Source organism: Vulpes vulpes, chromosome 9 (genome assembly GCF_048418805.1).
Source record: "Vulpes vulpes isolate BD-2025 chromosome 9, VulVul3, whole genome shotgun sequence".
In the NCBI taxonomy this organism is placed as follows: Eukaryota; Metazoa; Chordata; class Mammalia; order Carnivora; family Canidae; genus Vulpes; species Vulpes vulpes.
Genome location: NC_132788.1, coordinates 61615191 through 61642763, shown reverse-complemented (window position 1 = coordinate 61642763; position 27573 = coordinate 61615191). Strand labels below are relative to the sequence as shown.

The window sequence follows — 27573 nt, the reverse complement described above, 5'->3', positions numbered from 1 at the left end:
CCCCCACCCCGCTCAGCCGTCCGAATTTCAGCCCGCAAGAGGGAGTCCCCGAACCCGCTACAGGAGACCTGATTGTGCCAGGGGAATGGTTTCCAGGGCGACAGCAAGCAGGGGGCGGGGCGTCAGAACGAGCGGAGGGCCCGCGAAGGCCGCAGCAGGGCCCTCCCGACCGGGGCAGCGCGCAGAGGGGCGGCGGGCTCTGGCGCCGGGAGGGCGCGCGCGGGAGGGGCGCATGCAGGGCCCCGGCGCGGCGCTGCTCCTGAGCGCGGGGGAGCTGGGGGTCGCGCCCCGGGGCTCCGCCGCCTGGTGCTGCCGAGAGGGCGGCCGCGCCAGTTCCCCCGCCCCGTGGCCCTGGCCGTGCCCCTCGGAGTTCCGGCCTCCCGAGACGCAGCCACGGCCCGGGCCCGCCTCCGCCCACCCCGAGCGGGCTCGCCCGAGCAGCCCACGCCGGAGCGGCAGCCCCGCCCCTGCGCGCCGCCTAGGCCACGCCTTCGGGCCGCCCGCCCGCGGCGCCCACGCCCGGAGCGCCGCGGATCCCCGCCCCTTCGGCTCCCCGCGCACCGCGGCCCCGGCTGATGCTCGGCTGCAGGACCGTGAGGCCCGTGGCGGCCCGCCCTGCCTGGCCGGAGGTGCTGGCAGGGACTAGGAGACTTGGGGTGGAGGGGACGAGGGGTCGGGAGAAGTGCTGGGTGCGGGCATCCGATGCAGGGTGGAGAAAGGAGCGTGGGCGTCGGAGGCGGGGAGGGCCGCGGGGCCGAGCCCCCAGCCTGCCCCATCCCTGCTCCGCGTCTTTCTGCAGGTTCCCTTGTCCTGTGGCGAGGATTCTCCAAGCCGTCTCACCACATGGGCCGGCTCAGAAACGCCAGGATCCTCGTGGAGAGAGCTGTCAAGGTCGGAGGGGGCTCGGGGGTGACCAGAAAGGGCCCGGAGAGTGGCTTAGCTTGCTTCTCTCAATTGTTTTCTTATATCATTTAAAAACGAACAAAACGAAAAAACTTGATCCCACACCTATTTTAAAATATTAGCAATTTTTCAGTACCCCTTCTTGGCGGAATCGTGTAACTTCTTTACCTGGGATTCACCCCTTTAGCTCTTATCACCCTGGTTCCTAGCCTTTACCCTCTCCCGTCAGGAACCATTCCAGTCAAGGTTATTGGTGACCTCCAAGGAGCCAAATCCAGCAGACCCTTTTTTTGTCCTAATCTTGGTCTGGAAACTCGTGTCGTTCTGTACTGCTTCCCCACATACCCTGCCCCCTTGGCTGTCTGCGCACCCCTAGTTTTCATTTCTCCCTCCCTGGCTGCTGCTTTACAAAGTTGCCTTTGAAAGCTCCTTGGGGTTTTCTTGATTCCTGGGATCCCTCCCCACACTTGGCTGTGAGTCCAGTAAAGGTGCTGTGCCCTCTACACGCCCTTTCCAAGCCTAGCCTCTCCTCCGACTCCACACGCCTTAAATCCAGCCCCCTACTTGACATCTCCACCCAGAGAACTTAGAAGCATTTCCTCCTCATGCCCCACACCATACTCCTTATTTTCCTGGCCAAACCTGTCGTCCTTCCTAATCTCCTGTCTTCCTCATCAACCAATTGCTCAAGCCAGAAATAGATCTTTCTGTTCGCTCACCCACACATCTAGACAATCACAATTTTTTTTTAAATTAAGCTCTTTTTTTTAATTAACTCACAATCCTAAGATCAAGAGTCACATACTATACTGAGTCAGCCAGGCATCCTTTTCATCTACTACACATCTAATCCCATCAGCAAAAGCAGTCACCTCTATTTCCAAACCAAGTCTCCAGTCTGTCACATTCTATACATTTTCACTCTCATTCTAGTTATTGTGATTTTTCTCCTGCATAAATCACAACAACCTTCAATTTTATTATTTTATTATTTTATTTATTTTATTTTATTTATTTTATTTTTACAACAGCCTTCTAACTGGTCTCCCTGTTTCCCTTCCCAGCTCCTTCATCCGTTCTCTGTATGGCAGCAAGCCCAACATATAAAGCCTCCGGCCATATCATGCCCTCACTTTGCCCTTATTGCTTCATGCTATTCTTAATATAAAATCCAAATCTGTTCAAGGCCTGTAGGGCCTTGCACAATCTAGCCACTACCTGCTTCCTCAGGAGCTCTCCCCTCAGTTTTCATACCCTACTGTCCCTGGCTTCCTTCCACTTTCTTCTGACCTCTGTCCATCCTCAAGACCTTTGCACATGCTTCTCCCTCTGCCTGAACTGCCATTTGCCCAACTCTGTCCACTCATGGACATGGATCTTTTGGGTCCCATGGGTCCTTCTTCCCCTCCCCACATATGTATTTTTAGTCTCTTTGAGGCCCCATTAGGTATCCAGTTTTGGGAACCCCACCAGCCTGGATTTAAATCTGTGCTCTTTCTCTTAATCACTGTGTGGCCAAACTATTCAACCTCTCCATGCCTCTGTTTCATAACAAGTTACATGGAGATAATAGCATTTGTTAAAAATATTATTGGGGTGTCTGGGTGGCACAGTAGGTTAAGTGTCCAACTCTTGGTTTCAGCTTGGGTTGTGATCTCAGGGGTTGTGAGATTGAGCCCTGCATTGGGCTTCACACTCAGCGCAGAGTCTGCCTGAGATTCTCTCCTTCTCCCTCATGTTCTCTCTGTCTCTGTCTCTAAAATAAATAAATAAAATTTTTAAAAACTACATATTTTTGTTAGTAGTATATACACACTAAGCAGCACATAGTAGGTACTCAATAATTGTTAGCTATGAGTATTATAATTATCACTATACATATTTGCTTCTCTGCTTATTTATGATCTGTTTCCCCTACTGGAACATAAAAATTTCCTGAAGGCAGAAACCAGAACTGTCTGGTTCCCTGCTGTATCCTGTATGTCTGGCACTGGGCTGATACTTACTGACCAGATATCCCTCTCTCACCTTACAGCAGAAGAAGATCTTTATGATCCAAGGTCGCTACCCAGTAATACGGTGCCTCTTGCGCCGGAGAGGCTGGGTGGAGAAGAAGATGGTCCATCACTCGGGCACCACCCTGCCACCACCCCAGAAGGATCTGGATAGCTCAGTAATGGGTGATAGTGACACTACAGAAGATGGTAAGAGCTCCCTCCCTTTCCACAGGCTTCCCCTTCTGAAGCCCTTTCCTTTGGTTCCTGCTGTCCCAGAGTTGAGACTTTGGTATGGGTCTGTGGGGCTGGGACAAGGGCCTCACTGAGTCCGGGCTCTACATCCACAGAGGACGAAGATGAGGACGAGGCATTTCAGCTACCGCAGCTGTTTGACTTTGATGATTTACTGGAATTTGATGACCTGGATGGGACACATGCTCTGATGGTGAGGGTCCTGGGGGCTGGCAGTTTGGGGCTGAGAGGAAGAGCACTAAAATCCAGCTGGGTGACCTCAGAGAACTCCTTTCCTTCTGTAGGCCTCAGTTTCCCCATCTGTAGTAAAAACTGATTGCTTCTCTAAAGCCTGGATGGGTGAGCAGAGTGGTGAGGGACACAGTGGGGCTCAGACAAGTCTGGCCTGGGATCAGAACCCTGCTAGGTTATATCAGAAGCCAGCATAACCTCCACACCTGGTAATTCCCCCTTCTAAATAAAAACCTCATATTCCACATCTTTCCTTTGCCTTTGGCAAGTGAAGGCTAGAAGGAAGGGCTTAAAAAGCTCTGAAAGAGGCTGCTACAATGTTGTGGGGGTGAGAACACCTCTGTGTTGAAGTGAGGACACTTGGCTTTGAATCTTGGCACCACCACTTACGAAGCTGAACTGTAGCAAATTGCCATATCTGTTTGTCAGGAAAGGTTGAACGCTGGCAATTTCATATGGCTCAACTGTGTGAGCTCTTGGACGAATCACTTGCCCTCCCCGTGCCTCAGTTCCCTCATCTGTGAAAGGGGGAATAAGAGTAAGCACCTATTTCATAGGGTTGTGGTGAGGATTAAATGAAGCAATATGAAAAGCACTTAAAAGAAAAAAATGAAAGAATGAAAGAAAGCACTTAGAATAGGTCTTTGCCTATTAGTAACTCTACATCCCAACTGTGGGAAGGATGGAGGAGTTAGAGACCTCTCTTAGGACTTTGTCACATGCTCTGTGCCCATCAGCTAGAGTCACCATCCTGTCACTGAGTAAGTCACTGATAGCCACAGGCCAAAACAAAGACATAGCATTCAGTTGTGTGGCTTAGTCACTGCATAGGGGCACCTGGCCAGAGGAGTTCTACAAGCCAGCCTGTTCTCTGCTCACAAGTGTGTGCCCTGGAGGAAGAGATGTCTTTCCTTAGCATACACAACGATAGGGTGTGGCCTGGAGGCCATCTTGGAAGCATCTTCTTCTATTAACCCCCCCTGCTCAGCAGGCTAGGGAGAAGGTTCCTCAGGCCTTGTGCTGCCCATGCCAGCCTCCCCTGTCTCCTCTGCTCTCCCCAGTCCCGCATGGTTCGGAATGAGATCCCCTATTTCATCTGGACCACTCGGCGGGATGTGTTGGATTGTCGCTTTCTCTCCAAGGATCAAATGATAAACCACTATGCCCGGGCTGGCTCCTTTACTACAAAGGTTGGTTCCCCAGGGGAGCGGGCATGGCAGCCTCTAACCCACTAGCCTTTGGGCCAGCAGTTCCACTCCCTGCTTACCTTGTCAGGGAGAGAGAGTTCTCAGGAGGTGGAGAGGTATCTAATTCAGTGGGATATGGAGTCAGGCAGGCCTGGGTTGAAATCCAACCCCTGCAGCAAGTCTGGCACCTGTAGACATAATAACTAAAATGGACTCCAGGGTCCAGAGAGGATCTAGAGCCAGAAAAACACCAAATCCAATGGCCATAAACAAGAAAGCCCTTACCAGTTAAGCAAGGGGTATCTGGCTGATGGAGCCATTCTGTCTCACCTGGGTTTATTAACAAATGACTCCACCTCTCTGAGCCTCAGTTTCCTTGTCTTTTTTTTTTTTAATGATTTTATTTATTTATTCATGAGAGACACAAAGACATAGGCAGAGTGAGAAGCGGGCTCCCTGCAGGGAGCCCGATGCAAGGCTCTATCCTGGAAGTCTGGGATCACGCCCTGAGCCAAAGGCAGACGCTCAACCACTAAGCCACCCAGGCGTCCCTCCTTGTCTTTAAGTGAGAACACCAGTAGGACCTATCTTGTAAGGTGTGGCAAGAATGAAGGGCTTTATTATTGGAACATGCTGTTATTTATTGGTGTGGGCTAGGAAGGCTTCCTAGAGGAGGCAGGTCTTTAAGAATGGAAAGGGTAGGGATCCCTGGGTGGCGCAGCGGTTTGGCGCCTGCCTTTGGCCCAGGGCGTGATCCTGGAGACCCAGGATCGAATCCCACGTCGGGCTCCCGGTGCATGGAGCCTGCTTCTCCCTCTGCCTATGTCTCTGCTTCTCTCTCTCTCTCACTGTGTGCCTATCATAAAATAAATAAAATTTTAAAAAAAAAATTAAAAAAAAAAAAAAAGAATGGAAAGGGTGGATAGGAGGGATGTGGGCATTCTTGACAGAGCAAACTGCATGGGCATACACATGGAGATGGATATGAGTGAATCAGGCCTAGGTAGCAAGTGCGGCAGAGGATCTGAGAACACTCAAGCTGGGTTTCCCTGAGCCGTCTGGGTGTGTGCCGAATGTCGGGAGTCCCTCAGAGGTGCTCTGGGCAAGTCCCACAGTGCCTCCTCAGCAACTAACTCCATAGGTGGGTCTATGTCTCAATCTCCGGAATTTGCCGTGGTTTGATGAGGCTGATGCTGACTCCTTCTTTCCACGCTGCTACCGTCTGGGGGCTGAGGATGACAAAAAGGCCTTCATAGGTAAGGAGATGCCAGGCCCATGCCTGGACTCCCGGGCTGAAGCATGATGGCTAAAACCCTGGTTCATGTTAAACAAGAGCAAAAGGCCTCTCCTTATGCCCTCATCCACCCCAGGAGATTTCCTTCTCCATCCCATATCCTTGTTTTCCCTAATATGCCTCCCTTAATGAACTGTCTGGCTTGGGTCAACCCAGACCTCCAGAAGAGTTTAGATAGCTTAGATTATATTCTTTTTTTAAAATGATTTTTTTTATTTATTCATGAGAGACACAGAGAGGCAAAGACATAGGCAGAGGGAGAAGCAGGCTCCATGCAGGGACCCCCATGCGGGACTGGAACCTGATGTGGGACTTGATCTTAGGGCCCCGGGATCACAACCTGAGCCGAAGGCAGACACTCAACCGCTGAGCCACCCAGGCGTCCCACTTAGATTATATTCTAAACCAGGTTGTAAAAGTTGGTCAGTGGGTTGAGTTTGGAGTCCACAGGATGTCCCAGGCCTGTGTCAGAATCCACTGCCTAGATTGGGTTGCAAATCTAGAAAAGTCTCTAGACTTTGGGCTTAGGCAAAATAGTTTCCAACTTCAGAACATTGTCTAAATTTAGGTCAGAATTTGTGTTCAGATTAGCTGTTAGGTTTAAATTCATCTACAAACCTGACATAGGTTTTGTGCTCAGGTCCGGTTCTCAGGCTAGAGTAAGTATCAAAAGTGGATCAGGAACAGAAGGGGAAAATGAGACAACAGATTTAGGCAAGATTCCAAAGGCAGAATATGAGCCATGTCAGATTCTAGGCCCAGTTCTACAGCTGAACAGGAGCCAGGTTCTAACTCCAGAGTGTAGAGTCAAAAGGTAGTTAGGTTCTGGATCCAAAGTGGGGCAGGTTATGGTCGGGTTCCGGAACCAGAACAGGCCTCGAGCCTAGGGGCTGAGCAGAGTATCCCCTGCCCTGGGAGCAGAGGACTTCTGGCTGACAGCTGCCCGCAGCGTTCTCAAGCTGGTGGTAAAGTCCGAATGGAAGTCATACTCCATCCAGTCAGAAGAGGAAGAGGTCCCAGGTAAATACCATGGTTACCTGCACTCCCCACCTGTTATATTTATCCTCTTACTCATCCGTCTGTGCAGTTATACATCTATGTATTAGCCACCTCCATCTGCCCCCTCCACCACCCTTTTCCACCCACCTATCCATACATCTACCCACCCACTCGTCCATCCATCCATCCACTCATCCGTCCACCTTCCTACTCACCCACCCCTACCCACTGAACTCATTCACCTGCCCATACATTCATTCATACATTTCACCCATCACCCCACCTATCCCCCACTTTTGATTATTCACCTACCTTCTCTCATCTCCACACTCCTTATCCATCTGTCTACTCCTCCACCTTCCTGCCTACCCTCCCACAAACCCATCTACCCATCTCTCTCCCTGCTTTTCTGTTTTCCTGTCCACCACCTCTGTATCCTCCAATCCACTGACTGATCTATCCTTTGTCCCACCCACCTGTCTTCTGATCCATTTGTTAATTAGTCCACGACATCATTCAGCCCTCCACGGGCCTGGTATGTGACTGAGTGCTCTAGAGAGGACAAACTAAGAAGACATGGTCCATCCTTGCCTATGGAGAGCTCAGGTCTCTGATGATGAAGAAGCAGGGAACCATGTAGTTTCACGTGGTCTGAGGGATCCCTTGTGCTGTGTGAATGGGGGACACAGAGAATCCCCTACTGCATGTTGGCCCAACCCATTGCTTGCCCTTTCTGTCTCTGAACTTAGTTCTTAACTCAAAGTACCCATCCCATAACCAAAGGGCCCATCAGCCATGGATTCAGGGAAGTAAGGGGCAGCTCTGCTGGATGGAGGAGAATTCTTGCCTCTTCCAGAGAGAGAGAGAGAGAGAGAGAGAGAGAGACCTCTCCATTGCTGTCTCCTGGGTGTGTCAGGTGCAAAGAAGACTGTTGTGTGCCATGATCAGGGACACAAGAGCCTCAGGTGTGTCAGAGGTCCCAGGAGCAGAGAGGCTGCAGGTGTGTGCTGGGGCTACAGGTACAGAGTAGCTTTAGGGTGGTGCCTCAAGTGTATGACAGGTCCTGGGACAGTGGAGGCCAAGGATGAGTACTAAGGTCACAGGAGAATTTAGAACAAACCCTCAGGTAAGTAGATGGGTCCCAGAAGAGTAGGGGATATAGTAGGGGACACCTGTGCTAAGCTTCAGGTGTAGTCAAGGTAAGGCCTCGCGTAATTGACAGGCCTTGGAGCAGTGGGGGCTATGGTGTGTGTCATGTTACACGCCTTGTGTGTGGTTAGCGACAGGCTTCTTCCTGTCTGTAGGAGACAAGCAGCCCAGGAAACAGGAGAAGAAGCCAGTGACGGTGTCGCCAGAGTTTGTGGATGAAGCTCTATGTGCCTGTGAGGAGCACCTTAGCAGCCTGGCTCACGTGGACATCGACAAGGACCTGGGGGCGCCACTGTGCCTCAGCCCTGAGGGCTGGTCCCTCTTTCTTCAGCGCTACTACCAGGTGATCCAGTGAGTACCTCTGCCACCAGGGCTGTGGAGTGGGGTTGGGTGGCGGGGGTGCTCCCCTTGCTTTCAGGGGACTTCTGTGTGCTGAGCTGATGCTCAGGGATAGACCCTCTCTTCATAGCACCCCCCCCCCTTCTTCTCTAGGCCTCCCCCTTTGGTTTGCCCTGCTCTTCCTGCTCAAGAACCCTCAGGGATGTCCACTGCCTGCACAATAGGTTCCAAACCATTCCTTTTTTTTTTTTTTTTTTTTTTTGATTTTATTTGTTTATTTGACAGAGAACACAAGCAGGAGCAGCAGGGAGAGGGAGAAGGAGGCTCACCACTGAACAAGGAGCCTGATGTGGGGCTCGATCCTGGGATCATAACCTAAACTAAAGGCAGACGCTTAACCAACTGAGCCACTCGGCGCTCCCCAAACCATTCTTCCTGAATCTTGGCATAGCATAATGACTGAGATCATGGCTTGCACTGTCCAATAGTCCTGACTTTGCAGCTTCCAAGCTCTTTGGCTTTGCCAGCATCACTGTCTCTCTGAGCTTTACTTTTCACGTGCAAAATAGATTTTTTTTAAAAAATATTTTATTTGAGAGAGAAACAGAGATAGGGCATGACCAGGGTAGGGTAGAGGAGGCAGAGGGAGACGGAGAAGCAAGCCCCCTGCTAAGCAGAGCCTGACATGAGATTCAATCCCAGGACCCTGAGATCATGACCTGAGCTGAAGGCAGACACTTAACCAACTGAGCCACCCAGGTGTCCCCACATGCAAAATAGATTTTAAAATAATGTCTGCCTCAAAGGTAGGATTAGACAGGATAATTTGTGTCATGTGTTCAGCATGGACTCATACTATTCACTCACAAAATGAGATCTATTGAGTTGTCTAGGTTTTATCCTAGAGACCAGTGTTCCCAAAGGGTGTTACATAGGATGCTTAGTTCTGCAGGACAGAAATCAATTTTATGAAAGAAAGGCTTTTGTGGTCGATCTGAAAAACATTGGGTTAAACAAAGTTCTTTAATTCAGATTTCCTTGATGCAGGACTTTTCAGAACCTGTGGTTGTTGGTGCCCTCCAAGAGAGATGCAGTGTGCAGTATATCCTATACTTACATGCCCCCGGCTCCCTACCCCCACCCCAGGCTTCCTGGGGGGTGGATTTTCAGAGCACACTTTGGGAGACAGTTCTTGATCAGAGGAAGGGAGTTGAGTTGAGACCGGAATTTGATTCAGCAGAGGTGTGCAGGAGAGAGGGAGAAGAGCCCTGAAGACAGGAGAACACCCAGCATTTGTTGAGCACTTCCTGTGTGCCCAGCATTGTGCCAGACTCCAGAAATGAAGTGTAACACCTGCCCTCAAGGGGCACATAGCTCAAATAGGAAGGCTCACAGCAAGCCAGGTGGGAGTACTAAAGGGCCTCAGCCAGAGTGGTATCAATAGAAAGGAATGGGCAGACGAAAGAGCTACTAACTGAACTTTGAGCGAATGACACACTAGCAAACCTGCATCATTGATAAAAAATTCACTTGTATCTTTTTTAGATGTTAGAAATTAAAAACTGGATGACCTATGCTTTCCCCTTAACCGCCACCAAAAAAAGAACCAGAAAAGGCTACCCTTCTTAAACCAAGAATTATCAAGATTGAGTTAGAGCATTAGGTGTAAAGAATATGAGTACTTTGTATTTCTAGATGTGGGCCAAGTTCTAGAGAGCCACAGGTACTTCTCAAAAGTCAGGATTACATAAAATACTACATCATATAAGGATACCTGGCTGGCATCAGTCAGTAGAGCATGTGACTCTTGGTCTTGGGGTTGGGAGTTCAAGCCCCATGTTAGACATGGAGCTTAACTTACAAAATTTCTTTTTTTTTGCCTTGGAAACATTTGTCAAAAAAAAAAAATATATATATATATATATATATTTTTTTTAAAGATTTTATTTATTTATTCTTGAGAGATAGAAGGAGAGACAGAGCCAGAGACACAGGCAGAGGGAGAAGCAGGCTCCATGCACCGGGAGCCCGACATGGGATTCGATCCCAGGTCTCCAGGATCGCGCCCTGGGCCAAAGGCAGGCGCCAAACCGCTGCGCCACCCAGGGATCCCAAAAATATATATATTTTAAATTGCATCATGGGCACCTGGGTGGCTCAGTTTGTTAAGCGTCTACCTTCAGCTAACGTCATGATCCCAGGGTCTTGGGATCAAGCCCCACATCAGGCTCCCTGCTCAGCAGGGAACCTGCTTCTTCCTCTGCCACTACCCCCTGCTTGTGTGCAAGTGTGCATGCGCGTGCTCCCTCTCTCTTTCTGTCAAATAAATGAATAAAATCTAAAAAAAAATAAAATAAAACTACATCATATAACAAATAGTGTTAAGTGGTTCATTCACAGAAGTTATAATTAACTTTCGTTAATTCATTCAGTATTTACTGCTGTGTTTTCAATTATTTGGAATAAATCCATGACTTACCAGTTTCGCTTTTATCACAATTGACTACCCGCAAGAACACTGTTTGCTTTTTTCTTTTTGTTAAATACAAAAATCATAATGATATATCTAATGTACTTTTTCAGATTGCACATGCATGCCCCTGCCACCCTTTTATGATACTTTCCTGAGCCAAATACACATTTACTGAATAGCCCACAGAAAAGTTGAGAGCAAAGCCTCCGGAAATAGAAGGGTCTGGGCTTAGGTGGGAATAGACCTGAGAGGCGTGGCCAAGCCCCCTCCATCTGACTGCTATCTCTGCTCCTGGTGCTGCCCCACTGGGTGCTGCTGCCTCCTTATTAAAAGATCTCTAAGTCCTTTGTGGCTAGAGATATTTATAAGGCTAAAATGTAAAGGGGGATTAGCAGCTTGTGGAAGCTTCCTTCCTATTCAGTCAGAGGGAGAAGAATGGGAGAGTGTGGATGAGGCTGCCATCTTAGGGTATTATGTAACTTGGTTTAGTTGAGGACGTTTGTGTCTAGTAAGGAACAGAGTCCCTCTCTGTCCATGAACCCTTACCTGTACAGCCCAGTGCTAAGGCAGGCAGCCATTCATCCAGTCAGCAGCCTTTGGCGGGAGCACCTAAAAGTGCTAAGTACACTGCTGGGGGAGGGGAGACTATAAACAATGCTCCTGTTCTTAAGGAGTTTAGACTCCAGTGATGGGAGACAGACAAGAATCAAATGAGCATAGGTGTAGGGTGGTAAGTGATGGGAAGAGAGACAAGACAAGGGGCTGTATGATACAGATGGACTTGGAAAGAATTAGACCAGGATGGGAGCCACCTATCAACCAGTTGTAGGTCCAGGTTTGGAGGGGAATGAACCCCCAAAAGCACCTGTAGGTGGCGGAGGGATCAGGCAGGACAGAATTTGCATCCTGGCTCAGCCACTGAACCCAGTGTGTGGCCTTGGGCAAGTCTTTAAACCCTCCCAGCTTCAGCTGACACTTCTCCCAGTGGGACCAGCAATACCTCCTAGGCAGGGCCATAGAAAGGATTGGTAATAATATATGTGAAGCCCCTGGCACTGTGCCTAGTACATAGTGGTGCCTAGCACACCACTGATGCTGGTGTGATTCAGTTCTGCCAAAGGCAGTTACTTTTATTGTAATAGAAGGGAGGTGGCGGGAGGTGGAGTGTTTGAGTGGGAGGGGGTGTAAAATGTAGAATTTTCCCCTGCTCTCCTATTCCAGCATCCTCAGACAGTGCCCTGGGCCGGTTAGAATTGGGGTGGGGTAGAGGCTTGGAGGAGGCCTCTCTGGGTCTCTTGGGGAAGGGCATGACCTAGGTTGGTTGGACCATGGCCAGGGGGTTGTGTCTCCTCATGCCTTGTCCACTAGGCTGCCCCCAGGCCCAGCCCTGCCCAAGTCCCATCATCTTCCCACAGTGAGGGGGCGGAACTCAGGCACCTCGACACTCAGGTCCAGCGCTGTGAGGACATCCTGGAGCAGCTGCGGGCTGTAGTGCCCCAGATGGACATGGAAGGAGATCGCAACATCTGGATCGTGAAGCCGGGAGCCAAGTCCCGAGGACGAGGTGGGAGTCCGCCCCTGCTTCCTGCACTAGCGCCTCTCCCAACTGGAGGCCAGGGAAGTTAATAGTGCAGGTTGTGTGGGAGCCAAACTGAGTTTGAATCCCAGCTTTGCTGCTAACATGCTGTGTGTAATTGTGAACCAGCCACATCACCTGTCAGAACCTCAGTTCCCTCACCTGTGAGAGATGATAATAACCTCCTATGAGGTGAGGATTATTATTATTTTTTAAAGTTTTTATTTATTCATTCATGAGAGAGAGAGAGAGAGAGAGAGAGACACGCAGAGACACAGGCAGAGGGAGAAGCAGGCTCCACGCAGGGAGCCTGATGTGGGACTTGATCCTGGGACCCCAGGATCACACCCTGGGCTGAAGGCAGGCACTCAACCGCTGAGCCACCCAGGCGTCCCTGAGGTGAGGATTAAATGAGGTAGTGTGGGGATCCCTGGGTGGCTCAGCAGTTTAGCACCTGCCTTCGGCCCAGGGCGTGATCCTGGAGTCCCAGGATCGAGTCCCACATCAGGCTCCCTGCGCGGAGCCTGCTTCTCCCTCTGCCTATGTCTGCCCCCCTCTCGTTCTCTCTCTCTCTCTCTCTCTCTGTGTGTGTGTGTGTTTCTCTCATGCATACATAAATAAAATCTTAAAAAAAAAAGATTAAAAAAATAAAATAAATGAGGTATTGTGTCTAGAGCTCAGCATGGTGCCTGGCACAGAGTAATCATCCCATCAGTGTTGGCTGCGGTGATGACAAGGATATCTCTCCTGCCCTCAGGGTTGGGTTAGGCTTTAGGTGTGTCTGGTAATACATGTGAGCAAGTAGCCTGTCATCTAAGGGCCCTCTGGTTTGACCAGTGCGTCCTTGTCAAGTATAGCATAGTGGTTAAAGATGTGGATGCTGAGAGCCAGACTTCATTGGGTTAAGCCCAAACTGCCTCCTACTATCTGTAAGACTTTGGGCAGGATGTTAACCTCTTCTCTACTTTTCATCATTTGGTAAATGGAACCAATGCTACCTTTTCAAGAGGATTAAGCAAGTAAAATATGTGCTTTTACATAGTAACTGCTATATTATAGTACTGTTATTTTTAGCTATTATTTTGGCTACTCAGCCCAGTGAGTGGATTTATAACAGGAGAGCCAGCTTTTTGTTTCTGCTGTTTCTATTGGGGTGGTGCATTAGCCTAGCCTTAAGAATCTGGTTAAGGTTGAACACCAATAAAAATTAATTAAAAAAAAAAAAAAAAGAATCTGGTTAAGGGGGGATCCCTGGGTGGCGCAGCGGTTTGGCGCCTGCCTTTGGCCCAGGGCGCGATCCTGGAGACCCGGGATCGAGTCCCACGTCGGGCTCCCGGTGCATGGAGCCTGCCTCTCCCTCTGCCTATGTCTCTGCCTCTCTCTCTCTGTGACTATCATAAATAAATAAAAAAAAAAAATTTAAAAAAAAGAATCTGGTTAAGGACTCACAAGATGTGGAAAACAGACTTGCAGATTCTTCCAAATACTGTCCTTGGGTGAGTTTGTTCATGTCCAAGTGGAACTGTTGAAGGTCCAGACACTGTGGGACAGTCTTCTTAGGGATATCACTTAAAAACTAGCATATTGGTCTTTTCTTTTCCTTCCTTGAAAATGCTTATTTTTTTTTCAATTATAAGATTATTTATTATTTATTAAAAAAAAAAAAAAAAAAACAGAGGTGCCTGAGTGGCTCAGTCAGAAAAAACATCTGACTCTTGATTTTGGCTCAAGTCATGATCTCAGGGTCATGAGATCGAGCTCTGCATTGGGCTCTGCTGGGTTCTCTATCTCCCTCTCCCTCTGCCTCACCTCCACCACCACTACCCCCTGCCCTGCTCTGGAGTGCGCATGTGCTCCCTCTCTAAAAAAACAAAAAACAAAAAACCAAGGAATACAGATAAGTAGGAAGAAAAAAGCAAAAGCCACTCTTGGTTTTACTGAGATAACTTCTGTTAACCTTTCGGTATGTTTCTTTCTACACCTTTTTCTATGCATTTGAGGAGAGAGAGGGAAAGGGAGGGTGCGTTTGTTTTATTTTCAACAACATATTATTCTGTAGCCTTCTTTTCTCATTTATTATATCTTTCTATATCAGTATTACTCTTTTTTTTATTTTTCCTTTTTCCTTTCCTTTCCTTATCTTAGAAATCAATTCATTTCAGTACATCTAATCTGCCTTTCCTTTTTTTTCCTGTTTTTAGCTTATTGTTATGGACACTCTTCCTTTTTTTTTTTTTTAAGATTATTTATTTGAGGGAGAGAGAGAGAGCACACGCATGTTGTGAGTGGGGAGGGGGTAGAGAGAATCTTCAAGTAGATTCCCTACTGAGCGTGGAGTACAACGCGGGGCTCTGTCCCATGACCCTGAGATCACCACTTGAGCTGAAAACAAGAGTCAGACATTCAACTGACTGAACCACTTAGACACCCAATGGACACTTTCAAAATACACAAAACTAGAGAGAATAACACAGTGAATTCCTGTGTACCTTGTACCAAATTTCAACATTTTATTTCCAGTTTTTAGGGAAGTTTAATTGAAATATCCATGTGGTGCTCCATTTAAAAGGATATATACATGATGTGAGTATGCAACTCAACAAATTGTCAGAAAGTGAACACACTTGTGAAAATAGTACCCAGATCATGAAATAAAATATTACATGCAACCTAGAGGGACCCTCCCAGGCCCCTTGCATTCTCTATGTCCCTGAAATGGTTGGTAACCACTATTCCGATTTACAGTATTATAGATTAGTGGTGCCTAGTTTGGTATATTACATAAAAGTACAGCATGTACTATCTTATCTCATTTTGCTTTACAGCTGCATATTCCACTCTTTTTTTTTAAAGATTTTATTTATTTATTCATGAGAGACAGAGAGAGAGAGAGAGGCAGAGACCTAGGCAGAGGGAGAAGCAGGCTCCCTATGGGAGCCCGATGCAGGACTCCTGGGACCACACCTGGAACTGAAGGCAGACGCTCAACTGCTGAGCCACCTAAGCGTCCCATATTCCACTCTTGTTTAGATGTACTGTCATAGGTTTACCTAATTCATTTCTGATGGATATTTAGATGGCTGCCAGTTTTTTTTTCCTATTGATTGCTGTTACAAGCAACACTATAATAGACATCTTGTGCAGATACTTTTGTGGCCTTTCTATTTATTTCCTTAGTATAAAACTTCTAAAAATGAAATATTTGGGTCAAAGGACATAACAGCCTTAATTTTTGTTATGCAAGGCATCATGTTCTTGGGATTCTTGGTGATCATTCTGGCCATTTGAGAAAGGATATGGCTTGGGAACCAGGCACAGGTTATTCTGTGCCATTAGCAGGTGATCAGGCTGCTTTGGGGGCCAAACAATGAAGGAATGAGATGGATTTGTGAATATGTATGTTTGCAACAAGACTCTGATGATCCTCAGTATGAAAATAATGCTTTATAAGATATGTAATATCACTTGTTATTAAAGAGATAAAATTAAAATAAGATAATTATTTTCTACCTAGAAAAATGGCCAAAATAATCAATAGTGTTGGGTAGGATGTAGGCAGATACATAGTATCATACACTTGCCGGGAGTGCAGGTTGGTAGAACATCTTGGGTAATACAAAATGAAAAAGTGAACATATCTGTGGAGGCAGCAGATCTACAGGTAGAAATTTATTCTACAGGTAACTAATAATAATGATAGGAATTAACATTTACTGAATGCTCACATCAGCCAAGAACTATTCTAAATCTTTAACATGTTTAGATGTTTAGAATCCTATACATCTATGGACTTGTAGATTCTCCCAGAACCTGGAAGGATACCTGTTGGACCTGGAAGCAGCAGTTACCTGCCTCTGGGAAAGAAGTATTTTTTATTATATACCCTTTTGTACTGCTTGCTTTTTGTTTCTATTGTTTTATGTTTCGTTAATTATTGGGAAAAAAATACTCAAAGTCGTATATGCACATGTTTTTTTAAAAAGCCCAATATGGATTGAGTTTTTATCTGTGCATATATTCTTTTTCAATCAAACAGAAGTGGTTAATTAAAAAAAAAATTGATCTTCAGCAGATTCTCAGCTTTCCCAAAGGGAACAGGGTTCTGAGGGAAGCACCCTTCCCTATCAGTTCTGTGGGAATGAGGGCTTCAGCTAGCTATCTGTGGTCCCGTAGCCCTTCTCCTAGTGCAAGCCTGACCTGATCTCTGACCACCCTGTTTCCCCCTTAGGCATCATGTGTATGGACCACCTGGAGGAGATGCTAAAGCTAGTAGATGGCAACCCCATGGTGATGAAAGACGGCAAGTGGGTGGTACAGAAGTATATTGAGCGGCCTCTGCTTATCTTTGGCACCAAATTTGACCTGAGACAGTGGTTCCTGGTGACTGACTGGAACCCACTTACCGTGTGGTTCTACCGTGACAGCTACATCCGCTTCTCCACACAACCCTTCTCCCTGAAGAACCTTGACAAGTGAGCCTCACCCCTTACCTCCTCTGAGCACCCCATCTAGCTGGGGAGCTGACAATGAACAAGTGGTTCCCCTGTGCCACGCTGGGCTCCAACACAAACTCTGCAGGCAGGCAGGTCCTCCATCCACCCAACAGATGACCTACCAAGGGTGTTCTTTTTTTTTTTTTTTAATTTTATTTATTTATGATAGTCACACAGAGAGAGAGAGAGAGAGGCAGAGACACAGGCAGAGGGAGAAGCAGGCTCCATGCACCGGGAGCCCTATGTGGGATTCGATCCCGGGTCTCCAGGATCGCGCCCTGGGCCAAAGACAGGCGCCAAACCGCTGCGCCACCCAGGGATCCCCCCTACCAAGGGTGTTCTTTTTTTTTTTTTTTTTTTTTTTTTTTTTTTTTTTTTTTTTTTTTACCAAGGGTGTTCTAACTTGGGATACAGCAGTGACCAAACTAAGAGCCTGGTTCTCAAGGGGTCACATTCCCATACGTAAGCTGGCCGTGTAATGAAATGTGTCTGCCCACTTCCTACCCAACAATGTTGATTATTTGCCATTCTAAGTAGAAAATAGTTATCTTATTTTAATTTTATCTTTCTTATAATGACTGGTGTTAAGTATCTTATTCTTATGCTAATGCTCTTAGATAAACAATGAATATAATAAGTAAAATTATCCAATAGGTTGATAAGTGATACCTGTTTTTAAAAAAAAGTAGAACAGGGTCAGGAGGTTCAGGAGAAATGTGAGTGGAGAGAGGCAGGTTGCGGTATTAACTTGGGGGGTCGAGAGAAAAGCCTTGTTGAGTCCTGGGTTCAAATTCCATCTCAGCAGCTGCTGAGCTGTGTGACTTTGGTCATGTGAAACCTATTTAAGTTTCATTTTTCACATCTGAACAATGGAGGCAGTATTACGAAACTCCTAGCTGTCCATTACTGAAGGCCTCTTATGTGACAGGTACTAAGCACTTCATGCATATTGTCTCAGTTATTCATGAAAACCCGGGAAGTGGGTCTTATCACTGCCCCCATTTTACAGACGTGAAGGAGCACTTGGGTGAAAAGATCTCTCAACTAGTCGGTGGTGAAGGTAGGACCTGAGCAGTCTTGTTTTTTGTTTTTGTTTCTGTTTTTAGCAGTCTTGTTAATTATAGGGCCCATTCTCCTACCCACCTTCTTAACCCAGTTAGCACTGGGAGGGCTCACATTAAAGCATGTAATACTGTTGCCCCGTAGGCAGTGCCCTCAGAGGGATAAGACTGGTTCTGGCCCTAGGAGAATGTAGCAGGCTCAAGGCCTGTGTCCTTTGTGAATGGTCCAGAGTGGCCCAGGGCCTCCTCCCAGGTTTGCCTTCCCTCCCCATGTTGGGCCAGGAGAGGCACAGGGAGCCAGACCCCAGCTGTCTGCTCTCTGCCCCAGCTCAGTACACCTGTGCAACAACTCCATTCAGAAGCACTTGGAGAATTCATGCCACCGGCACCCACTGCTGCCCTCAGATAACATGTGGTCGAGCCAGAAGTTCCAGGCGCACCTGCAGGAGATGGGGGCCCCAGATGCCTGGTCCACTGTCATCGTACCCGGCATGAAGGCTGCCGTGATCCATGCCCTGCAGACCTCCCAGGACACTGTGCAGTGTCGGAAGGCCAGCTTTGAGCTCTACGGTGCTGACTTTGTGTTTGGTGAGGACTTCCAGCCCTGGCTGATTGAGATCAATGCCAGCCCCACCATGGCCCCCTCCACTGCTGTCACTGCCCGGCTCTGTGCAGGCGTGCAAGCCGACACCCTGCGTGTGGTCATCGACCGGCGGCTAGACCGCAACTGTGACACGGGAGCCTTCGAACTCATCTACAAGCAGGTGAGGTCGCTGCACCCAGGCAAGACCCCAGGGTGTCTGTCCCCTCTTCCAGGCATCCCTGTGGTGAAGCCCAGGGCCCTGCTGTCAGACAGAACTGGGTCAGGTTCTGGTCCTGCCACAGTGACTCTGTACAGCTCCTTCTAACCTTGAGCCTCTATTTCCTTGTCTGTAAAATTGAGATGCCATTACCATCTTTCTCATAGGGTTTGTGAGGATGAAAATGAGTTAATATGTGTGGATCATCCCTACGATCCAATAATTGCACTCCTGGGTATTTACCCAAAGAATACAAAAACACTAATCTGAAGGGCTATATGCACCCTATGTTTATTGCAGCATTATTTACAATGACCAAATGATGGAAGTAGCCTAAGTGTCCATTGATAGATGGGGGATAAAGAAAAGGTGGTATATACAGTGGAATATTAGTCAGCCATAAGAATGAAATATTGCCATTTGCAACAACATGGATGGACTGAGAGGGTATAATGCTAAGCGAAGGAAGCCTGTCAGAGAAAAACAAATACCCTATGATTTCACTCATATGTGGAATTTAAGAAGCAAAATCAACAAAGGGGGAAAAAAAAAAAGACAAACCCAAAACCAGAGTCTTAAATAGAGAACAAACTGATGGTCACTAGAGGAGTGGTGAGTGGGGGGATGGGTGAAATAGGTGATGGGGATTAAGGAGGGCACTTGTGAGCACAGGGTGATGTATGAAAGTGTTGAATCACTATATCCTTATATATATACTTGAAACTGATAGAACACTGTATGATAACTACACTGGAATTTTAAAAAATTAATTGTAACACTAATAACAAAATTAATTTAATTATTTTAAAATATTTAAAATATATTTATTTATTTTAAAATACATTTAATTTTAATTATTATTTTAAAATATATTTTACTTATTAAAGAGTGTGCATATGTACCTATGAGCAGGGGAAGGGCAGAGGGGGAGAGAGAGATTCTCAAGTGGAATCTGCACCAAGTGCAGAGCCTGATGAGGAGCTGGATCCCATGACCCCAAGACCACAACTCAAGCCCAAATCAAGAGTCAGATGCTCAATGGACAGAGCCACCCAGGCATTCCTGTTTTTTTTTCTTTTTAAACTAACATGTAATCAAGATTCACACTTGGCATTGGTTATTTTGTCCTACTTTGTCTTTTTTTTCTTTTAGAAATACTCTCTAAAGTATCTCTAAAGTATTGCTTCCTATGCAGGAATCTAGCTTGGCGCATATTTCCAGTTTTGCTATTAGGATCCATTGTTACTTCCTGTTCTTCATGGCTCTTGCTTCCATCCATTGGGATCTCACTTCAGTCCTGAATCATGCTTCCTTTCCCATGAACATCCTCCATAGTTCTTAGTCTGTTCCCTGCTCATAGAAGTTTGGGGGTACAGAAGCCTCATTTATTTCATATTGTATCTGTCCTTTTCAGTCCAAGTGGATATTTTAAAAAATATTGTGGGTTTCTTGTGTATCAATTCATAATCTGTTCTATTACACAAAAGCCATATCCACAAATCTTAGAGATAACTCTTCTCCCTGTGAGGCTGCTGTCGGACCACAGCCCTCACAATTATAGAAACCTTACTGCTAACAGAGAGTGCCTATAACCCTCTCTTTAACAGTTCAGTTTTTTTTTTTAAGATTTTATTTATTTATTCATGAAAGACAGAGAGAGGCAGAGACACAGGCAGAGGGAGAAGGAGGCTCCATGCAGGGAGCCTGATGTGGGACTCGATCCCGGGTCTCCAGGATCACACCCTGAGCCCAAGGCAGATGCTCAACTGCTGAGCCACCCAGGTGTCCCTATAACCCTCTCTTAAGTTAAGATTTAAATATAAGACCTATTGGTGGGATCCCTGGGTGGCGCAGTGGTTTAGCGCCTGCCTTTGGCCCAGGGCGTGATCCTGGAGACCCGGGATCGAATCCCACGTCGGGCTCCCTGTATATGGAGCCTGCTTCTCCATCTGCCTATGTCTCTGCCTCTCTCTCTCTCTCTCTCTCTCTCTCTCTCTCTCTGTGACTATCATAAATAAATAAAAATTAAAAAAAAAAAAAAAGACCTATTGGTATGCCTTGGGATGCTTAAAAGATGTAGCTGCTTTAAAGGACTTAGATCTCGCTTAAGTTTTTTCTTACTGAGATATAATTGGCATGCAGTGTTATATTCACTTAAAGTATACAACAGGGGCAGCCTGGGTGGCTCAGCGGTTTAGTGCCGCCTTCAGTCCAGGGCGTGGTCCTGGAGACCCGGGATCGAGTCCCCACGTCAGGCTCCCTGCATGGAGCCTGTCTCTCTCTCTCTCTCTCTCATTAATAAATAAATAAATAAATCTTAAAAAAAAATAAAGTATACAACATAACAATCCAGTATTTGTATATGTTGTATGGTGATCACCACAATAAATTTAATTAACATCCATAACCACACAGTTATAATTTTATTTTCTTCTGATGAAAACTTAAAAGATCTACTCTCTTAGCAGCTTTCAAATATGCAACACACAGTATTATTAACTATAGTCACCATGCTATACATTACATCCATGATTTACTTTTTTTTTAAAGAGAAAGAAAGACAGAGAGCAGGGTGGGAAGGGGCAGAGGGAGAGAGAGAATCTTAAGCAGATTCTGCCCTTGACGTGGGGCTCAGTCTCACCGCCCTGAGATCATGACCTAAACCAAAATCAATAGTCGGCCGCTTAACCAACTGATCCAACCAGGCAACCCCATGATTTACTTATTTTATAACTGGATGTTTGTACCTTTTGACCCCCTTCATCCATTTTGCCCACTGCCTCTGGTAACTACTAATCTGTTCTCCATCTATGAGTTCAGGGTTTTTGTTTTAGATTCCACATATAGGGATCCCTGGGTGGCGCAGTGGTTTGGCACCTGCCTTTGGCCCAGGGCGCGATCCTGGAGACCCGGGATCGGGTCCCACGTCGGGCTCCCAGTGCATGGAGCCTGCTTCTCCCTCTGCATGTGTCTCTGCCTCTCTCTCTCTCTGTGTGTGACTATCATAAAAAAAAAAAAAAAAAAAAGATTCCACATATAATTTACATCATATTTGTCTTTCTCTCTGACTTACTTCACTTAGCATAATGTCCTCAAAGCCCATCCATTTTGTTAAAATGGCAAGATTTACTTTTTTTTTTTTTAAGATTTTATTTATTTATTCATGAGAGACATAGAGGCAGAGGGAGAAGCAGGCTCCATGCAGAGAGCTATGGAACTCGATCCTGGGTCTCCAGGATCACGCCCTGGGCTGAAGCCAGCGCTAAACCGCTGAGCCACCCGGGCTGCTCGATTTACTTCTTTTTTATGGCCAAATAATATCCCATGATCACTAGCTAGACCGACAGTCACATTTTCTTTATTCACTTATCCATTGATAGATGCTTATGTTGCTTCCATGGTTTGGTTATTGTAAATAATGCTGCCATGAACATGGGGGTGCAGATATTTTTTTAAGGTAGTAATTTTTTTTCCCTTTGGATAAATACCCAGAAGTGGAATTGCTGGTGCTTCTGTCTTTAATTTTTTGAAAACCCTCCATACTACTTTACACAGTGGCTGTACCAATTTATATTCCCACTAATAGCTCACAAGAGTTCCCTTTTCTCCACATCCTTACCAACACTTGTTGATTCTTATCTTTTTGATAATAGCTATTCTAACATGTATGAGGTAATATCCCATTATGGTTTTGACTTGGATTTCCCCCATGACGGATGATGTTGAGCACCTTTTCATGTGCCCATTGGCCATCTGTGTGTCATCTTTGGAAAAATGTCTATTCAGATCCTCTGCCCATATTTAAATCAGATTATTTGTGTTTTTGCCATTAAGTTGTAGGAGTTCTTTATATATTTTAGATGTTAGTCCCTTATCAGATACATGGTTTGCAAATATTTTCTCCCATTTGGCAGGTTGCCTTTCACTTTGTGGATGATTTCTATTGCTGTGTAGAAGCTTTTTAGTTAGATGTAGTCCCATGTGTTTATTTTTACTTTTGTTGCCTTTGCTTTTGGTATAAATACAAAAAAATCATTGCTAAAACTGGTGTCAGGGAACTTAGCACTGCCTATGTTTTCTTCTAAGAGTTTTATGGTTTCGGGTCTTAAATTCACTGTAATCCATTTTGAGTTAGTTTTTATATGTGTTATGAGATAGTGGTCTGGGTTCATTCTTTTGCATGCGGTTTCTAGTTTTCCCAGCACCATTTATTAAAGAGAGATTGTCCTCTCCCCATTGACTATTCTTGCACCTCCTTTGTCATAAATGAATTCACCATTTTGTTCAGTTGATGTGTGTGTGTCTGCTTTTATGCCAGTACCACACTATTTGATTACTAAAGCTTTGTAATATAGTTTGAAGTCAGTAAGTGTGATGCTTCCGCTTTGTTGTTCTTTCTCAGAATCGTTTTGGGGGTTCCTGGCTGGCTCAGTCGGTGGATTATGTGATTCTTAATCTCGAGGTCATGAGTTCAAGCCCCATGTTAGATGTAGAGACGACTTAAAAATAAAAATCTTAAAAACAAAAAAAAAAGATTGGACTATGCAAGGTCTTTGGTGGTTCCATATGAATTTTAGGATTATTTTTGTGAAAAATGCTTTGGAATTTTGAGAGATTGCATTGAATCTGCTTTGGGTAGTGTGGACATTTTAATAATATTAGTTCTTCCAGTCCATGAGTACAAAATTCCTTTCCATTTATTTGTGTCTTCAATTTTTTTCATCAGTATGTTTTCAACATACAGAACTTTTACTTCCTTGGTTACATTTACTACAGGTTTGTATTCCTTTGGTGCTCTTTAACCTCTTTTATTTATTTATTTTTAAAGATTTTATTTATTCATGAGAGACAGACATATAGGCAAAGGGAGAGGGAGAAGCAGGCGCCCCCCAGGAAGCCTGATGTGGAACTCGATCCCTGAACTCCAGGATCACACCCTGAGCCAAAGGCAGAGCTTAACTGCTGAACCATCCAGGTGTCCCTCTTTAACCTCTTTTAATGTAGAGCAGCAGCACTGCTTTCTTCCCCTATAGTTTGTTTGGATCTTTTGAAAGGGACCAGGCTGATTGTTTTGTAGAACTGTCCCACATTTGGGATTTATCTGATTATTTCTTTGTGGTGCTGTTTAGCTTGTTCTTCTGTTATCTCAGTGTCCTGTAAACTAGAAGTTAGGCCAAACAGCTTGATGAGGTTCAGGCTAAACATTTTTGGCAAGAATACCTGAGAGGTAATGCTGAGTACCTCATATGGGATCACAAGGCACACACTGTTGGAGTGTCTCCTGATTAGTGGTGCTAAGTCTGGCCATGGGGTTAAGGTGGTGGTTATGAGACCTCTCTATTGTAAGTTGTATCCTCCCCTTTGCAGTGATCACTTAACTTTGTAAAGTGATACCTGGGCTGTGGGCACATGACACATTTTCCTGCCATCCTTTTCACCTACTTGTTTTGATACTCAGTTTTGATTCTTGCCTCTTACCAGCTGGGCTTTGTGGGAGCTCTAATATTTGGTTTTATTTTGTTTTGCTTTAGTGGTGTTTTTTTTTTTTTTAAGATTTTATTTATTTATTTGAGAGAAAGAGTGAGAGAGATTCATGAGCAGGGGGGAAGGGCAAAGGGAGAAGCAGACTCCCTGCTGAGCAGGGAGCTGGATATGGGATTCTATCCCAGGTCCTTGGGATCATGACCTGAGTCAAAGGCAGATGCTTAAAGGACTAAGCACCCAGGTGCCCTGACATCTGTATTTTCAACAAGCTCCAAGTGACTCTGATGTTTAGATAGATTCTAATTAGGATCCTTTGTTGATACAGAAAATACCTCCAGCTAGCTCAAGGCTGAAAGGGGGTCGTTAGCAAGACACAGGGGGTTCTCCTGAAGCCCAGCTACAAGATGTACAGCTGGCTTAGTAGGAACTGAAAATTGTTCCTCTCTTGGATCTTTTTCTCTGCCTCCTCCTACAAATTTGCTACCTCATTCTCTCAGTAGAATGTCTTCATTAAGACTCTTAGCTTCTACTTCTCCATAATGAGTTCATGAAGGGCTCCAGACAGGCTCCAAGCCTCTTATCTGTCTGGGTGACATAACTCAAATTCTGTTTGCAGAGAATCTGGCTTAACTCAGGAAGCTGTCCATCAGCAGTGGCTGTGGAGCAGAGCCATACACATTCCAGCAAGGTCTTGGAGAGCTTAGGAGGGTAGAGGGTTAGGGGATGCTGGCAGTAGCATGGCTAAGATTGCCTGACTTCACGGAGTTACTAGTCCCAGGGGCTCTGTGATCAGGTACTGATTCAGGCCCCCAGAACCAGACTCCTTAGAGGACAGAGGTGGGCCTCCCCAGAAATTAATTTCATCCATCTCTGCCCTGATTCCTTCTGGACCTAGGATTCCAGCCACCATCACTGTCTGAACAGGCCTCATCTCTTCTTTCCCACAGCCTGCCGTGGAGGTACCCCAATATGTGGGTATCCGGCTCCTAGTAGAGGGCTCCACCATCAAGAAGCCCCTGGCAATGTGTCACCGGCGGATGGGGGTCCACCCAGCACTCCCTCACCTGCTGACCCAACGAGGCTCTGGGGAAGGCAAGGACTTGAGGCCCCTTACCCACAGGTCAGCTACTAGAAAAGTTGCCGGGCCTAGGAGCCTGGAGCACACTGAGAAGCCAGACTCCACTGCTACCACCTCGACCCCCGGAAAGGGGAAGAAAGGCAAGGCGAAAAGTGCCACAGCCCTGGTCCACCCCAGTCTCCGGAAGTGGGAACCCCCCAGCACCAGGATGGGCTGCATTTTCACTATGACCTTTGCTAGTGGGGACAGGCAGCCCCACCCCTTGAACAGATTGCCACTGAGTCTGAAGAACCCCCAGACCCTGAGTAAGACCATTCCCCCCAAACACCCCAGGGGCCCAAGGCAATTTCTTCCTGCTCTCCAGAGCCCTTCCTAACCACCTAGACTTGCCCCCCAACTAGGGCTCCACCAGAAAGAGACTAGTAGCAAGTAAAAGCTGCCACTTACAAAGCGTTTTTAAAAAATGTGTGACCATATGAGTATTGTTCCCTCCAAAGTAGCTACCCTGCAAGGCAGTTGCATTTACTTCAGATGCCAGCACTCAGTTCCAGGTCCCTCTCTCCAGAGCCCAAGCCTTTCCTGCTGCAGTAATTCTGTCTTTGCCTCCATGCAAGTGCCTCTGGGGGAAAGGAGCTAAATATTTGTATAGCATTTAACAGTTTGCACTGTGCCACTACCTAACCAGCTCCTTTAGTCCTCACGACCTAGGAAGGTAGGTGCTATCATCCCCGTTTTCCAGCCGAGGCATCAGGAAGTTTAAGGAAGTTGCCCGAGGTTGCACATCCCAGAAGGGGCAGAGCGGGGATGCAGACCCAGGTCTGTTGGACTCCAAATCCTGTGTTCTTCCCACAGCCTCTGGAGGAGGAACTGGGAGGGCTCCATCTGCCATCTCACAGCCCAGCCCTCCTCTCCCCCTCCTGCCCACCCTCCACACACACCTTGAGGGGCAGCTGGTCAGCCTTGGCTGGACCTGGGCCCTCATGGCCCCTCTTGCTCCCACAGCCCCTCCCCACGTCCCCAGTCTCCACACCAAGGCCCGGCTGCCTTCTCCCCATGTGCTCCGATCCCAGGGGGGGGTCCTCAGACTGCAGCACAGCAAGCTGGTGGGCTCTAAGGCCCTGTCGACCACAGGCAAGGCCTTGATGACTCTCCCTACTGCCAAGGTTTTGATTTCCTTCCCATCTAACCCTGAGCTCAAGTTGGCATCCAGCATCCTGAAACCAAGAAAGGTGGGCCTTGAGCTGTAACTTGCACCCTGGTGGGCAGTGCCTAATCCTGGGCTCTGGGGTCAGGGCTGGAGGGCACAGGTCAGGGCAGGTCCTGGGCTGGCTGGAGCCCCAGGGGAAGGGTTTTTTCCCTCAGAACCCCCTTCCTGAACAGATTTTTCCTGATCATATCTCCCCCCTCCCCCCTCCCGCACCAAGGCTGTTATGCCCCAGCGCCTTCGTGGTCCCCATCCTGAAAGTGCCTTGTGGCCTCTACCCGTCGAAGTTGGAACTCTTCCTAATACCCACAGGAAGATCAAGGCCAAAGGCAAGTTCAAGGCCAGACTCTATGACAAACCCAAGGCTGAGGCATGCCTCATGAAGACACTGAGCCTTCCAGGACCCCTGCCCTTTATCAGTGCATACCAGGAGCTAGGGGGCATGGGGGACGTGAGGCTGGAGAAGTTCTTGCTTCAGGCCTCACTGCCCCTATCCTGGATGCAGCGCCAAATAAAAAGGAGCAAGTGAAGTATTCTGGGCTTGGCTCCGTTTCTGTTGGAGGGTGAAGAGAGGGTGGGCTGGGACCCTGTACCTCAAGGTCCAGAATGAGAGCTGGAGGCCATCAGCAACCCTTCCACAAACCAAAGGGCCAGAATTCCACCCCCTAACAGCAGATGTGGGGCTTCCTATGCAGGGATTCTCTGACACCTCTGATCCTTGGATTGGGGGGAATAAGCCTCACTTTGTGGATGAGGAGAAACTGAGTCTGAATGAGGAGACATGGCTTGCCCAAGATCATGTAGCAGTGAGAAAACTAGGACACATTCCCAGACTGCTCGCCACTGGACATCCCCAAGCCCCAAGCGCAGGGGAGAAGCCAGGATGGCAGCAGAGTGACATCTAACGGGGGTCAGATTTATAACATGAGATGGGGAGGATGGGCCATGCCTAAACACCAGCCCTTCTCCAGAGGGAGTTGGTCTGTCCCTTGCTCAGCAAGGGGCGACAGTTGCCTAGAAAGGAAATATCCAGCCAGCCACACCCGTCTGAAA

At 47.0% G+C, this 27573-nt stretch overlaps 1 protein-coding gene across 1 annotated transcript; it reads left to right on the top strand.

The window, feature by feature from the left end:
* Positions 1 to 2: 2 nt before the first annotated feature.
* Positions 3 to 27157, top strand: TTLL3 (tubulin tyrosine ligase like 3). The gene is given in 16 exon segments (XM_072722185.1): positions 3 to 629; positions 800 to 891; positions 2939 to 3107; positions 3248 to 3345; positions 4445 to 4573; positions 5712 to 5826; positions 6786 to 6884; positions 8168 to 8363; positions 12240 to 12388; positions 16629 to 16872; positions 18283 to 18718; positions 25186 to 25330; positions 26319 to 26559; positions 26756 to 26870; positions 26873 to 26999; positions 27002 to 27157. Coding segments are annotated over 16 exon segments (2985 nt in total). The 5' UTR covers positions 3 to 85; the 3' UTR covers positions 27088 to 27157.
* Positions 27158 to 27573: the final 416 nt, after the last annotated feature.